Source organism: Brassica oleracea, chromosome C4 (assembly GCF_000695525.1).
Source record: "Brassica oleracea var. oleracea cultivar TO1000 chromosome C4, BOL, whole genome shotgun sequence".
Taxonomy (NCBI): Eukaryota; Viridiplantae; Streptophyta; class Magnoliopsida; order Brassicales; family Brassicaceae; genus Brassica; species Brassica oleracea.
Genome location: NC_027751.1, coordinates 28,709,852 through 28,726,253, shown reverse-complemented (window position 1 = coordinate 28,726,253; position 16,402 = coordinate 28,709,852). Strand labels below are relative to the sequence as shown.

The window sequence follows — 16,402 nt, the reverse complement described above, 5'->3', positions numbered from 1 at the left end:
ATATGTTTTTAATTTATAGGTGAATGATGGTTTGGCCAGAGGTTTTGTGTTCGATGATTGGATACGCGAATTTGTGCGGGGACCAAACTATGTGGTCAAATCATATCTAAAATATTGTACGCGAGGATTTGCATTCACAAGGAAAGGTCATTCTAGGACAACATATGATGATGGTGCAGTTCGTCGGAATGTCGTCGGTATTTTCCGACGAAATACCGACGACATGTGTTTCTATAAAGTTTCAATCATAAAAATCTATAAATTTAGATGCCAAAACTATGAAAATAACACATAATAAGTGTTTAGTATAGTATTAGATCGCAACCGTTCAAATATAACAACTCATTAAAATATTTATGTATGCATATCATTGTTTTCATAACATCTCATCTTAACATTATGTACTTATACAATCATATTTATATAAGCTTACACTACAAAAAATTTTATTGTGTAAAATCGTGTTATAAAACATTTTTATTGTTAAATCTTTATGCAAATACTCATATATTTTATCAAAGATTTGGATTTTTCATTTAGAAACTTGTGTTCAACCCCTAAACACTACGTCGTCGGAATTCCGTAGGAAAAACTCGTCAGTAATCCGTCGGAAAATACCGATGACATTCCGACGGATTTAAGATGCGGCGAAATTCTGACGACATTACTAATTCCGTCGGAAATCCGTCGGAATATCAAATTACCCGGGAAAAAGAAACCGCGTGAAAATTTTCGCGAACATATATTTAATGATTCCGACGAAATTCCGACGGATACATGTCCGTCGAAATCATTAAAGATAAAAACCCTGGACGTTTCCTTCTTCGTCATTTCCGCCTCTCTCTCTCAACTCTCTCCGATTTCTCTCTCTTTGACGGTGACTCCGGCGATTTGCGAGCTCCCATCTCCGGTGATTCCTCTTCCCACCGTCAGATCTCTTCCCCCACTCCACAAATCATGTAAGATTCTATAAAACCTTTGTGTATTTCAATTTTTTAGGGTTTAGGAAGTTAGATCTTAGGATTTAAGGTTGTTTGATTGAAAACTTTAAGACTGAATGGATAGTTTAGGATCTATTAGTTAGGATTGTTGTTTGGATAGTTGTTTTAATTTTTTTTGGATTGAAAACGTTTTTGTATTTTTAAAATTGTTTTTGGGGTTTCCAGTGATATATTATACATAATAAAACGTTTTTTAAAAGTTTTATATATATTTAACAACCTTTTCTATATTTATAAACATTTTATAAATATTTTGTTTTAGATAAAACGATTTTATATTTGTTTATATAGATAAAAACGTATATATATATTTATTATTATTTAACAACTAGTTCTATATTTATGAACATTTTTAAAAATATTTATAATTTTTTTTATACATACATATATATATACATATATATATCATTTTTAGATTTAAATATATAAATTAAAACATTTTAAATAGAAAATCATTTTTTAATATATTTAACAACCATTTCTATATTTATAGTTTTTTTTAAACATTTATAATTTTTTTATACATACATATATATATATATATATCATTATTAAATTTAAATATATAAATTAAAACATTTTAAATAGAAAATCATTTTTTAATATATTTAACAATCTTTTGATGTTTTAACATTTATTTTTTAGGTCAGAGGAAGCACGCCATTCCGCATCCCGTCGTTCTGCACCCCGTGGCGGCCGAGGTAGTTCGGCGAGCAGTTCCCGTCCATCGGGATCATCTCACGAACAAAACTCGGTTCCCGCATATGTTCCCGCTCCCGCTCCATATGTTCCCGCTCCAGCTGCTCAGGAGGATCCGGGGGTCATGTCAGTTCAACAATTGGTTCAACAACCAGGTCGAGAGCATCTCCCGGTTCTCCATCCCAACCCACGACCGGGACATACAACTTGGTTAGTATTTTTATTTTATTTGTAGTGTTTTTCCATTAATTAACTTTCTAACATGCATTTTTTTTAAAGGTTCAACAAGTCGAGCAATGGCATTAGAAGGAGCATCAACAATATGATGTATTCCATTCTCCATACCAGATATTCGAAGTGGAGTGTGATTCCTGGCGAGGACCGGGAGTTGTGGTTTCGTCAGTTTGCGGTAACTCTTCAGTTTTTTTAAAGTATTTTTCAAAATTTTTAATATATATCTACTAATTAAATTATGTGTGTTTTTTAGCAAGAGTTCACTTGGGAGTCCGGTCTCAGGAAAACAGTCCGTCAGAAATTCAATGAAAATGCCATGGACTCTTATACGAAGCAGATCAACGCTTGGAAGACAGTATGGCAGAAGAACAAGACGCCACGGTTCATCAACGGGACGATGTGGGAGCAGTTGATAGCTCATTGGGAGAAGGAAGAAACTGCAGAGACGTCTTCTAGGAACTCCAAGAACCGGAAGAGCGATCGTGTGGAAGAGCGATCGTGGCAGGAAAGGTATGTATGTGCACAACCTCGGCGCTTGCTCTATGTCTACTTTGGAGGATCAACTTGTAAGTTCTATTTTTTTTTAATCTTTATATTTATTTAAATAAATATTTTTATATATTCTTTGGCTAATGACTATTTTTTAGACTCTTTTTTAGATTGAAGCAAATGACGGTTATCCCGTTGATCATCTTCAACTTATTAAGGAGGCTCACACTAACAAGAAGAAGGGTCAAATTCAGGACGCCGTGATCAGATCCGTCGTTGACTTGGTGGAAACTCAAAAAGAAGCTCTTCTATCTTCTCAGCCTCTCTCTGATGGCGTCGATTCTATGGGAGCTTCAACCAACATGTTCCGATTGCAAATAAATGAGATGGTCGAAAAGATAATTTTTTATTAATATATTTATTTTATAATGTAGTTTACTAACTTTAAATATTTTTGTTGGCGGTTTCTAAAAGGAAAGGAGGATGTTTAGTTGGGTTGGCCCGCCGTGCTACTTCGTATCCGGCGTCTTCTTCGCAAGTTCCGTATACCGATCCCATGATTCTAGAGCAGCTACAGAACAAAGATGAACGGATTGTGGCATTGGAGGAGCAGAACACCACTATTCTTTCTGAGAATGCCACTATCCTTGCTCAGCTGGAATCCCAAAAGAAGACCAACGCCGAGATATTGGAAAAGCTAGATCGTTTATTGCCTTAGGGTTCTTAGTTTTTTATGAATTTTAAAACTTGATGAATGTTTTTTTTTCTATTTAAGTTTCTATGAATTTAAATTCTATAATATTATTAGTTTGAAATTTCAGATTTTGTGTATATATTAATTTTTAATATAAAAAAATATTTATAAATGCAAAATTTATAAATATTTAAAAATGGTATATTCTGACGAATCAGAGTCGTCAGAATATACCGACAAACCGGTTCGTCCAAATATACTGACGAATCATAGTCGTCGGAATATACCGACGAGTACGAACCTGCTTGTCGTTATATTCCGACGACTCTAATTCGTCAGTATATTCTGACGACCTAATTCGTCGGAATATAGTGTTTCCGATGAATTCTGTTCTCGGAATATGTTATCGGAGTGTCGTCAGAAGTTCGTCAGAATGTGGTTTATCGTTATTCGTCAGAAAGTCGTCGGAAACTCTGACGAAATTCCGACGAATTTTTTTTCCGACGAAATGATACCGACAACCACTGTCGTCAGAAATTCGTCAGTATCCGCCTATTCCGACGAACTTCGGACGATTTTGTCCGTCAGTATCCGCCTGTTTTCTTGTAGTGTTTGAAGGCATATCTGATGATCAAAAATTTGGTTGAATCTTTCATCCATCATTTCTTCAAGATTATTAGAAGAGGAAGAAGACATTTAGAATAAATGTTTTTGGTGAAATGGTAAAAGAAACACAATATTTTAGGATTTTTTTGGTGAAATGGTTTGGTGCAATGATAATAGAAACACAATAATATACTCCTTTTGTCTTAAAGATAGACTCGGAAGAGGAAAAAAGAAATGGTTTGTTGAAAAGGTAAAGAGAAACACAATACACTCGGAAGAGAAAAATATAAATGGTTTGTTCATAACATCGATCAATATTGCATAGCTTATAAAGAGTTAATGCCAATGACTATATCAAGCCATGGTCAGCGAAACTGTTAGTTTCAGGTTTCATACTGTTGTACATGGACAATATGAGTTGCTAAAAAGACAGAATTTCCAAGAACTGGTGGATGGAGTCTTGAATCCCTGCAAATGCGACCACAAACTCTGCTGTATCTGTTTGATTCAGCAGCTTCTTCATCACCAGTTCCAACACTTTATACCTGCACATCACCAGTTTCTGCTATTCAAATCTTTCACTTAACTCAACCGGACTATAAAGAAAATAACATCCCCTATGTCTTTCAGTTCATCACTAACATTCCTTATTTTTGTGATGGAGAGAAAAGCAAAACCTGAGTCAGCTCATGAGGCGGTATCCAAGCCAGGACACAGCAGCCAGCTCATGAGGCGGTATCCAGGTGGGCATGAGAAGGTTAGAGACATCCTTCTGCCAATCTCCAAGCCAGGACACAGCAGCCAGCTCATGAGGCGGTATCCAGGTGGGCATGAGAAGGTTAGAGACATCCTTCAAGGAGGTTGAAACCATGGTCTTGAAGTAATGCGACTGGTATCTGCTCAGCTGTTCTTCAATCAGCTCATCAAGCTCCCACCTGGATTTAAGCTCCTTGTCTAGTCTTGCAGCTATGATATTCTGTTCTTGCCTCCACAGTTCGTACAAGTTTCCAGGTGATTCGTCATCTAAGCAATCAGGTAACATCAGTTACTTTATCATGATGGCAAAAACAGAATGATGGCAAAAACAGATAACACTACAATGCAATTATCAAAAGTTTCACCCATCTACATTACTATATAAGTAACTCAAAAAACTTAGTCAAATAATGAAACTTTATGCGGATACCTTTTCTAGAAGAGTCGTGCTGGTGAGATCTCCAGGAGTGATGTCTTTTAGAACAACCACCGGCTTTACTAGCAGCGTTTCTCTCAAGATCATCCCATGAAACTGATTCCACAATGTGGGTTTCCTCAAATCCACTCTCTTCACTATAATCAATAAGAGACTAACCCAACCTGGAAAAAGAACTGAAAATTGTTAGTGTCTAAATAACAGATGGATTTCAACGAGGGAAGAATCCATAACAAACTTAATCAAATGATCCAAAACACTTGAACCTCTTCACAAACGAGATCGTAACACTAATACCAATTACAAGTCTTGGAACCAAACAATGCAAACTCGAAAGGTGGAGCTAGCTGGAATAAATGCATGAAGCGCGCACACACACACACACATGGATGCACATGCTCTCATAAATACACTCCTCCTCCAAAAAAGAAAACTTTTTTAGATTCAGACAAAAGAGAAAAATATCAAACCTTTACGGCAAGAGAAGGTCCTAATCGATCAGCGAAGACACTGGAACCGACCCAGCAAGCGAAACACATGAGAGCCACAACGAACCCAGATTTCTTATCCAAGCAGATGTGGATTACGATGTTGATTGGGTTGCTGTGGTAAGCACCGTAGAAGGCGAAGTGCTTCTCGAGATCGAGAAATCCCATCATGCAAAGAGTGAACCTCCAAGGTGATTTCATTGACAGATTTGGAGGAGATGCTGGAGTGATCGATAGATTTTGTAACATGCAAAGAGAAGAAGGAAGAAGATGAAAGAAACAGACAGAAAAATAAATGGGATTTTTTTCCCTTTTGTTTTTAAGGCATATCCAATACAAGAAGGACACGTTAGGGGTTTTTAGCATTTCTTAAAACTCCTTTTTTGACACCGGTTTTCTTGTATTTAGCATTTTTGATTTTTTTTTTTTTTTATTTTCCTTGGAAACTCTTCTTAGAACCACCAATGAAGGTGGTCTTAGGCTCCGAATGGGAAAAACGGATCAAACGTTACGGATCTAGCGGATCGAGTGGAACAAGAGTGGATCTAGCGGATCTAGTGTGGTTCAAGCGGATCTAGCGGTCTAAAATATATGTTTGAATGGTGAAAGTGGATAAAAAGCGGTCTAAAATACTGTACAAATTTAAAAAATATTTAAAATGTTGTATTATTTATTATTTTCATAGTGAAAAGTATTTTTAATAATTTATTAATGTCATAAAAATAAATTTATATTCATATTCTAATAATTTATATAAGTATTATTTATAAATTTTATTAAATTTAAAACTCATTAATTTTAATTGTTTTTGTCATAGAAATAATTCATTTATTATTTACTCATATCATTTAGTTTTTATGTACATTATATAATATTAATTTGTTGTAAATTAAAATAATATAATATATAAAGAAAACCGCTTGTACCACTCCAAATATGAAAACTGTTTATTAGTGGTTCTTACTAAATCATATAAATATTTAATAAAACCATCTCCAATAATTCTTTTTTTTTTTCAAAATAATGTAACTCTATAATAGAGTTGGATTATATTACAATGGTACTATATTTTAGAATAAAAAGTAAAGTGATTAACAAAAACTATTATAGCATATTGCAAATATTAAATTATTATAGATGTAAAATAAAATAATGAATATATATCTAGAACAATATAATTTGTAAATACTGAATAAATTATAAAATATTCTGTTTGATAATATTAATTCAAATAGTAATAAAAAGTAAATAGTGGATATAGGATAGTTTAAATTAAAAAACTATGCAACATTAACAAATCATGATATTTCAAATTTATTTTTAAAAAAGTTTGGACTGCCTACTACACTCCCTTTATCTTGTAAAAGCAGTCCTCCACTTTTTTTTGGCTAAAATACAAAAAAATCTGATACACTAGTGTATCTTCCACAAATGTAATGTGTTAAGAAAATTTTACTGAATGGGATGAAAAAGTGGAGGGACCACTTGAGGTGTATGGCACACCATTTGCTCCGTCTCTCATTCATTGCCTTAGTTGGGAAGATTTTCGTGTGTCAGAATACTTGATAACAAAAAGTTTTTTACTCCAACTACCGTGGGCCCATGTGAATAATATTTACTCCGGTTTACTCAAAAATGTTTACCAATCACACTCATTGTTCTTGCCAAATCTGGATCTGGAGAATCATAAATTGAGAGCGTGAATGGGAAGGCATGATAAAAACAGATCATATGCATCTGCCTTTTCTCTGTAATTTATTGTCAATCACCTTTTTTATAACAATTTAAATAGCAGGACAGGAGAACTGCACATATCCAATTTTTTTTGTCCTCTTCTGCTAAAAAGCAGTTGTCCTGCATGTCCTGCAGTTTACTCCACTTTTGTAGCTGTTCAACTATTTTTATTTTTTCTTACCATTACGTGATTTTTTCTAAATTAACTTAATTGAAACTTTTTAATTAAATAACACCAACTATTAAAAATATATTCACTCTCGCACACTCCACGTTGAAGCTGTTTGTCACACCTTCTCTTATAATATGTGTCAATCAAAATGATAAAAGGGATCTATTTTTTTAAAGGGATCCATTTCTCATCTTTATATGTTCGTATTTAATATATGTATGTATTAAATTAGAATAAAATATATATATATATATATGAGAATACTTATTTAAGAAAAAATATACAATAAATATTAATAAAATATATATCATTAATTAAAAATTAATATGATTTTGTATTAGTCAACTAAAGTAATAAATCTAATTTTTATAGATGTAGTTTTACCTTATATATAATAATTATTCTAATAAATATATTCATAAACTATACATATATAGATTTTGTTTCTTTCACTTTATTCATATAAATATAGTTCACAAAGTTTGACATTAAAAATTGTAAATACATAATATGATAAAATTGTTATAACATACTTAATAATATAATTTTCTCTAATTTGTTAATGGTTATCTCACACTAATATTATTTATGTTGTTTTTAATTTATAGATATTATGTCTAATAACCGACAAACACACAATATTTTTCGATATTGTTTATATTTTTTTATACATTATGTATTTTAGTGTAATTTTATTATTTAAATATATATTATATATTTTGAATTGTTTTTGTCATTCATAATTATAATAAATTATTTGATATGCTTTGATATTTACTTGATCTGCTTTGATCTGTATCTCTCACGCATCATTCGCTTGATATAAATCTCTCCTGCATGATCTGCATCTCTCCTGCATGATCTGCTTGATCTGCACTTGTTCTGCTTGATCTGCATGATCCGCTTGATCTGCACTGCTTGAACTGCATTTACCATTCGAAGCCTCATGTTTAAATCATATAAAACTATAACAAGTGCCTTTTTGTCATAATCTAGGCGGCCAAATTTCATTCAAAAAAAAAAAATATCAGACTACTGTTTTTTCTTTATTAAACCAAGTTAACACACTGGCTCCGAATGGTAATAGTGGGTTGGACAGTGCGGGACAAGCAGATTGGTTAGTGCGGTGCGGCTTAAGAGCGGTTTGTGTTAGAAAAACGCATACTGCAGGACAAGTGCGGTTCATCTAGTAGAAGTGGTTTAAAAAATATGTGAGTGGTGACCAAAATAATAAAAAGTGCGGGACAAATACTTGATTGATATTAATAAACTAAATAATGCTGAAAATATAAAATAATATTCTACTTGATATTATAAATATATTATAAATATTTTTATAAAGTACAAAAAAATTATAATTAGAAAATAACTTAATTTTATTGATTTTCCCATAGCATATTTGCAATATTATCTCTTATTTTCCCTACCCCATCTAAGGGCATGACTAGTTCAAACGCATCGGTTGCGGGAGTTTGCGGATGCGGATGGTTGCGGTTTCTAACGGTTTTAAAAGATTTGTACAACTGGTTCTGCGGTTAGAAATTAGTACATTTGCGGGATACTTATGACTGATTAACTACCAAATGCATCAGTTGTTAAATAATAAATTAACAATATTTATATTTTATATAATTATAAAAATATCAAAAATAATAACATTATAATAAATATAAAAAATATATTTAGAAAGTTATAGTTCTAATTTTTTTAAAAATTTTAGAAAATATTTTTATTTTAAAATTGTATAATATTAATTAAAATAGAATTGATATATTTTAGTATTTTTATAATTCTAATTTAAAATTTTTATTGAATATTTTTATTTTTGTATTTATATTGTTTTAAAAAACGAAAAAAAATTATCGTTCCGCAACTGCCCGCAACCGCAAACGCTAACTAGAACCAGCTTTTGAATTTATGAGGTTTAGAACGGTTTGAAACGGTTTAGAGCGGTTTGAGTGATTGTTGCAAAACGCCAACAACCGCTACCAATCGCAAAAGCTGCGTTTGCGGGTGGTAGCGAGAAAACCAGTCATACCCTAAATTTATATCTCAGCTGTCGCTTGTTGATATATTATACCAAAAATAATCCTATTACCTTATTCAATCCAGATATTTCGAATATAATTAGTTATACGACGATACATATAAAATATATAACACTAATAATAAAAAATGAATATAAAAATATAAAAAAATACAAAAATCAATATCCGCGCATGCGCCAAAGTCAAACACTAGTTAATAATTAAAACAACAAAAATAACTGATACACCTAACCAAACCACATCATATTACATGCTTTCCATATCTAGGTGCGGTACAAGACTCAACCCGTCCCGCACTATTCTCTTTTTAAAATTTATTATTTTTTATTTGTAAAATTCAGTAGTAAAAGAAAAATGAATGGTGACCTATATACTGTCCCGCAGTGCGTTCCCCCTCATCCCGCCGTCAACACTCAAGGCCAAAAAAAAAAAAAAACAAGTTAATACAGTAATTGATTGTTGGAGAGTAAATTTTTCAATAGCTCTTTTTAATTTTTGTTCACTGAATAATTTCCAAAGATCAAAGTAACGAGATTAGATTTTAATAAAATAGATAAATGACAATTATATCCACATTTATAATTTTTATTAATTATTTATCAACAAAAACTAAATTCTTAAACTTCATAATTTTATAGAGATTATACATACAAAAAGGTAGTACAAAACCAAATAATAAGACATACTAATCACAATATTTTTGTTATATTCGTAAGATGCACTTAGGATTAAAACCAGTGTTTTTAAAACCGGACCGCAAGTTGAACCGGATAATTTTTGGATCACGGTTCAATATGGTTCGACCGGGTCAAACCTGGATCAATAATCTGGTTTAATATATTTTTAGTGTTTAAATTTAAAATAATATTAGTAAATATGATACATAATTAAAATATAAATGAATTTAAAACATAAACATAACCAATATAAACTAGTTTTATGTTTATATGGATAGTTTATATATATTTTTATAGTTTTAATGGTTTTTATCATTTTAATAACTTTGAAATCCAATCCGGTTATGTGACCGGTTCATGGTCGAACCAATTATTTGATCCAACCCGGTTATGTAGCCGGTTCATAGTCGAACCCGGTTCATGGTCGAATCCGGTTCAACCATCAGGTCGGTCTGGTTTAAAAACATTGATTAAAACTATTATTTTGGTCATAATTAATTATCAAAATTAATAAATTTATACTATTATTTAAAAGTTAAAGATAATAATACTTTTAAACTAATAATGTATATATTAATAAATAACTATAAGATAATTATGTCGAAACATGTGGACAAAACACCTAGTAACTTATATACATACTAGATGATAATCCGTGCATGTATGAGGTGAGTTATTATGATAATGTTTGTTCATTAAATGGTTTTAACATTTTGCAACACTACAATCTTTATCGATTGTAAAATAATGAATACAAATATTGGTATCTTAAATATTAGAAAACCAGTTAAGTTAAAAGAATATTTTAAATACAAAAAACTTAAACAATGAATAATTTTTTTATTTTTTCTTCAAAATTTAAATATCTAAACCCGACCTAAAATATCCGAACCCGAACGTAATATACCGGAAATAGACCTGAAGTATAGAAATACCTGAACGGTTTCTATACCATTATACTGAAATACCCGATACGAATTTGAACGGGTATCCGAATGCCCACCCCTACGATATATGATCATTTGTATTTTGCTTGAACAAAAAAATAAATAAACCATTGATCACAAAATTTTCAATGTGAGATTTTTACCATTTTTAGTAATTTATAGTCATTTTTAAAAAAATTAAATATAACATATAAGAAAAAATCTAAATTTTTTTATTATATGTTTAATATAATTGTTTTATTTTTTAATAATATAAAATTAAAAAAAAAAATATTATACAAAAATTGTTATCAAATATGTATTATTCATAATCATTAATTGTTATATATATGCTAATCATATTAGAGAATTCCATAGATTTTATTTAAGGAAAGAAAAAATATTTTTTCGCACATTACTAATTAATTTAATAGTTACTTCAATAAAAAATATAGTATATATTTATATGTACCAATTTATTTTTCTAATAAATTTAAAAATCATCTTCACCATTCATGACAGGCAGATACGAAAACATGTTTTAATGTTTCAATATTAATATACAGAGGATATCAGTTTAAACATATGTACCATAATGGCATTTGATAATTGTATAGATATGTACTCGAAACCCTTAAATACTCCGAGTATTTCACATAGATAGATTTTTCCAAAGCCATCCACATTCACATTGTAAAACTCATTCGAGAAATATACAGAAAAACCTCCCGACATCTGCTACACAAACATCTCTTCCCCATCCAACGGCTCATAGTAGCCAGTCACCCGATCATCGAACGGCTCCTGATGAAGATCACGTGGCGCAAGATTCTCCGGCGGCGGCCGAGAAGAGCTGTCGTCGGATACCGCGCGCAGAAGGGGAAAACTCGGCCTCAAGCTCAAGATCGACGGCGTCTTGGCCGGTGAGCTCTTGTACGAGCTCTCTAAACTTGGAGGCACAAGTTTTGACTCTCATGGTATTCGATATGTAACGCACTTTGATGGGTTTGTTGCTTGAAGCCGTCTTCTTCATTTGCTTCGGTGTTTTCTCTGGTCTACGCTTGTGGTCGTGAGAAACGTCCATGATGATGATGACTTCATGTTGTTTTAATCCAGATGTGTTTGTATCGTATACCTTTAAATTAACCTCTAGCATCATCATCATATATAACATTTTAACTTAGCTCTTTGGAAGGAGAGTGGAAATTAATGGGAAAGACCAAAGGAGAAACGAAACAAGACAGGTTCGTGTACCTCACGTGCCTTCGGATAGGTGGAATCATTCGAAAAATCTGCACTTGGATGGTCATGGAGCTATCTCGTTGAAGCTCCTCCACGTGAATACCGGTTTCACATAACATATGACGTCTTTTATGACATCACCGCCTATCATATGAGATGACGCCACGCCACCAGTCGTTAACGGAAAATTCGATCATTGTTGGAAAAAAACACCGCATACGTGTTTGGAGAAACTTTTTAATGTTTGCACAGATTCGTTTGATATTTTAGTAGTCCAATAGATTCGAGAATAGGCGACACCATTAACTTTCTCCTAAAAGACTTCTGTTTCTATACAAATATAAATTTCGTAGTACACGTATATCTCTAAGTTTCTTTATAGGTAGATTTTCACGTAACATAAAAGTAAAACTAGCAAGCTCACCATGATAATGATGTCTCAATTAGTACTTGTCGCGTTATCGAAAAATTAGAAGATCGAACAAATAAATTATTGAGTTAATAGTTTTCAAACCACTAGTTTATAATTAACATATTTGTCTTGATATCAAGGATATCCAAAAATTTAAAATTGTCGCTTTAATTAAAATTTGAGTTTGATATATTTACAAAATGTAGTATCATTTTCTGCTGGCTTGTGACATTTTGTTCATTTATAACTTTTCAGGCATTTAAATAAACATTTTTTCGAAAAAAATATTAAAATAATCTAACAAAAATAATAAATCAAGAGGTTCGTTCAAACCTTTTAGAAGTGACTTAATTTCCCTTATAATTCTCTTCACAAACCTTGGTATAAGTAATTAATAAACATGTATCAATTTAAATGTATGTATGGCAATTCATAATTGTATAGATATGTACTTGAAACCCCTAAATACTCCGAATTTTTTCACAAAGAATCGATTCTTCCAAGGTAGTCATTCACATTGTAAAACTCATTCGAGAAATATCCAGAAAAACCTCTCGACATCTGCGACAAGAACATCTCTTCCCCATCCAACGGCTCATAGTAGCCAGCTACCAGATCATCGAACGGCTCCTGATGAGGAATATGTGGCGCAAAAGTCTCCGGCGGCGGCGGAGTAGGGCTGTGGTCGGATACAGCGGAAGGGGAAAACTCGGGTTCAAGCTCAAGATCGACGGCGTCTTGGCCGGTGAGTTCTTGTACGAGTTCTCTAAACTTGGACGCACAAGTTTTGACTCTCATGGGGTTTGATATGTAACGCACTTTGATGGGTTTGTTCCTTGAAGCCCTCTTCTTCATTTGCTTTGGTGTAGCCGGAGATGGGTTTTTCTGGTCTAAGCTTGTGGTGGTGAGAAACGTCCATGATGATGACTTCATGTTGTTTTCCGGTGAGAGAATCCAGATGAGCTTATATCTCCTGTTTATACTTGTACAGTTATTTATAAATTTTAATTAATCTCTAGCATCATCATAAGTATATATATAACATTTTCTTGATGGGTTTTGGAAGGAGAGTGGAAATTAATGGGAAAGACCGAAGGAGAAACGAAACAAGAGATAGGTTCGTGTACCTCACGTGCCCTCGGATAGGTGGAATCATTCCAAATATCCACATGTGGATAGTGAAGCGTGTATCCCACGCATGATGAGAAATAGAAGGAATCAATGGTGAACATGGCCAGGCGGCTCATGGTCATGGATCTCCTTCACGTGATACGTGAATACTGAATACCGCTTTCACATAAAATATGACGTCTCTTTTATGACATCACCGTATATCATACGAGATCACGTCACGCGACCAGTGATTATGAATTTAAGATGGAAAATTACATCATTGTTGGAAGAAAAAGCAACGTATACATGATTGCAGAAACATTTTAATGTTGGTACAGATTCGTTGTTCTTGAATAGTCAAATAGATTCGAGAATAGGGGACACATTAAGTTTTTTCCAAAAAGCAAGCTTGAAAAATTTACAGGGTCCTGAAAACTGTCCAAATCCGATCTAAAAATTTCAAACCAATATTGAACCGAAATATAAAAATACCCTAAACAGATTCAGAGTTAGGGGATATTAGATATTCAAACCTGAATTGATATCTGAAAATAACTGAATATATGTATACTTAAACTTATATTCTTAGTTTACATTTTATTCAAAATATTTATATGGATGATGCATATGCTCAAAATCAGATAATATACATTTAATTGCGGACAAAGTGGTTTTCTACTCATTTGAAATGTATGTCAAACTTCTTGTTTCGTGTATTAACAAAAGTTGCATCCAAATTCTCAAATAACAACCATATCATTGTCTTTTTATTTTCAAAGTTTTGTTGTCAAACTTATTAATCTTCTAATCTATTAAAAATTAAAAATCAATTAAGTTAGCGGTAAATTTTTAACTACAAGAAACTTAAGAAATGAAGAATCTGATTTTTTTTTTTCAAAATCTAAATATCTGAACCCGTTCCAAAATAACCAAAATCGAATTAAAACTATGCGAACCCGATCCAATATTTAAAAATACTCAAAAGGATTCTAAACCCCTATACTGAAATACCCAATATCCGAAATACCCAACCCGGACCCGAACATATACAAAAACGTTCAAGCCTACAAAACTCAAAATAGTATCACTTTTACCAATTGCCATCTCTAACAAAAGAGTATCATTTTTACGTGAACATAAATTTCGTAACAATACATGCCATCTATATTGTTTTTTTCTTCCGTATATACATATAGTTAGTTTCTAATACATATTATTGTAGATTTGATAAGTATTTAAATATTTGTAGATGCTCTCAAATAGATTGGAAGATATTTTTTTACAATTAAGAAATTCAATTGTATGGACCTTAAAACGTTTGAGATGCATCGTATTTTTAACTACCTCCTAATCTCTACATGAGACTCAATTTAATAATTTGAAATTTTTGTTGAAGTTCCCATGATCAAATGAAGCAGTTCGATTGAAAGTTCATTAATGTTTCTATATTAAGAGATTTAAGGCTCAAATTTCGGAGAAGGTACGTTATTAAGCAATTGTGCAAGATTATTGGAGAAAAACTTACATCAAATCTTCACCAATAGTGAAAGTAAAATTGTTAAACTAGATATTCATAAGACAAGTAAAATTATCAGTTATAAAGTTGACAATATAATTTTCATAATTTGTAATAAATAATCGTGAAATTTTGCATTTTGTATAACTGACTGAATTATAGTAAAAAAAATTTCTATTTTTGGTAAGAAATTGTGAGAAAACAATGTTCAAAAAACTGTTAGGCGGTAATTATAGAGGACTAACAACTATGCGGATTATTTGGGGTCTAAGTAAGCCTTAGGTATTAACAAATTATTGATTTATTATATATATATATATATATATATGTATATTTATATAAGATATTTTAGTTTTTGGGTTTAGTTGTAAAATTATTCTGATGAATTATCATAACTGGATATACAAAAAAAAAGACAAATGTACAGAATTTTACTAACGTTATTATTTAATTTAACAGATTTAAATTAATGTAAATCGATTTAAACTGATTTAAAACAATTTAAACCGATTTAAAACAATTTAAACCGATTGAAAATGGTTTGAATCCTATTAATCGGATTTTAAGAAAAAATGTTTTGGGTAAAACCGATTTGTCGTTTAAGCAGACGCTTAGAAAGCGTCTAGGTCGATTTTTAGAATTATAGAAAAATATTTTAATGGGTTAATTTTTGGGAAATTTGCCCCTATAACTACAAAAAAAAAAACTCAAATTTGTTAAATAATCAAAAACACACTCTCTCTCCAGTTCTATCTTCCTATCTCTCTCTTTCTTCTCTCTGGAAAACCAATTTTCCTTTTTTTTTTGTGGTTAGTACACAAATAATTTTTTTATGGTTAGTACACAAATAGGCCCTTAATTTTTTTGGTCACCATTTACTTAATAAAAATTTTGATAAACAAAAGTTATACGCAGTGAACTCTGAAAGTGAGCACGAGCGTTGACGTTCAAGTAAACGGTCCAAACGATTTTTGTGTTCCTTGTGGAAAAAAATGATGCTAGAGTATTTTTCTTTCCTTAGTTTCCTTCAAGGTGTAAAAGTTAGATTACATCGAAGGTGTCACAATAATACAATATTAGTAATGTCCACATAGGCACATACGACCTAGATAATTTCTAAAAAGTTGCAGAAGCTGGTATAACAAAGTTGATTTTCCAA

General features: G+C 31.8%; 2 protein-coding genes and 1 pseudogene across 2 annotated transcripts; all 3 read right to left on the bottom strand.

The window, feature by feature from the left end:
* Positions 1-4,057: 4,057 nt before the first annotated feature.
* LOC106338580 lies at positions 4,058-5,571 on the bottom strand. Its single transcript, XM_013777524.1, has 5 exons — positions 5,386-5,571; positions 4,910-5,069; positions 4,505-4,746; positions 4,401-4,461; positions 4,058-4,268 (listed from the first exon to the last, which is right to left on the bottom strand). The coding sequence occupies exons 1-4, from the start codon at positions 5,569-5,571 to the stop codon at positions 4,411-4,413; spliced, it is 639 nt and encodes a 212-aa protein (XP_013632978.1). The 3' UTR covers positions 4,058-4,268; positions 4,401-4,410.
* A 5,918-nt stretch (positions 5,572-11,489) lies between these two features.
* LOC106339954 lies at positions 11,490-12,866 on the bottom strand (annotated as a pseudogene).
* A 197-nt stretch (positions 12,867-13,063) lies between these two features.
* LOC106339955 (sigma factor binding protein 1, chloroplastic-like) lies at positions 13,064-13,636 on the bottom strand. The gene has a single exon (XM_013778818.1). The coding sequence runs from the start codon at positions 13,545-13,547 to the stop codon at positions 13,095-13,097; it is 453 nt and encodes a 150-aa protein (XP_013634272.1). The 5' UTR covers positions 13,548-13,636; the 3' UTR covers positions 13,064-13,094.
* Between the last annotated feature and the right edge of the window lie 2,766 nt (positions 13,637-16,402).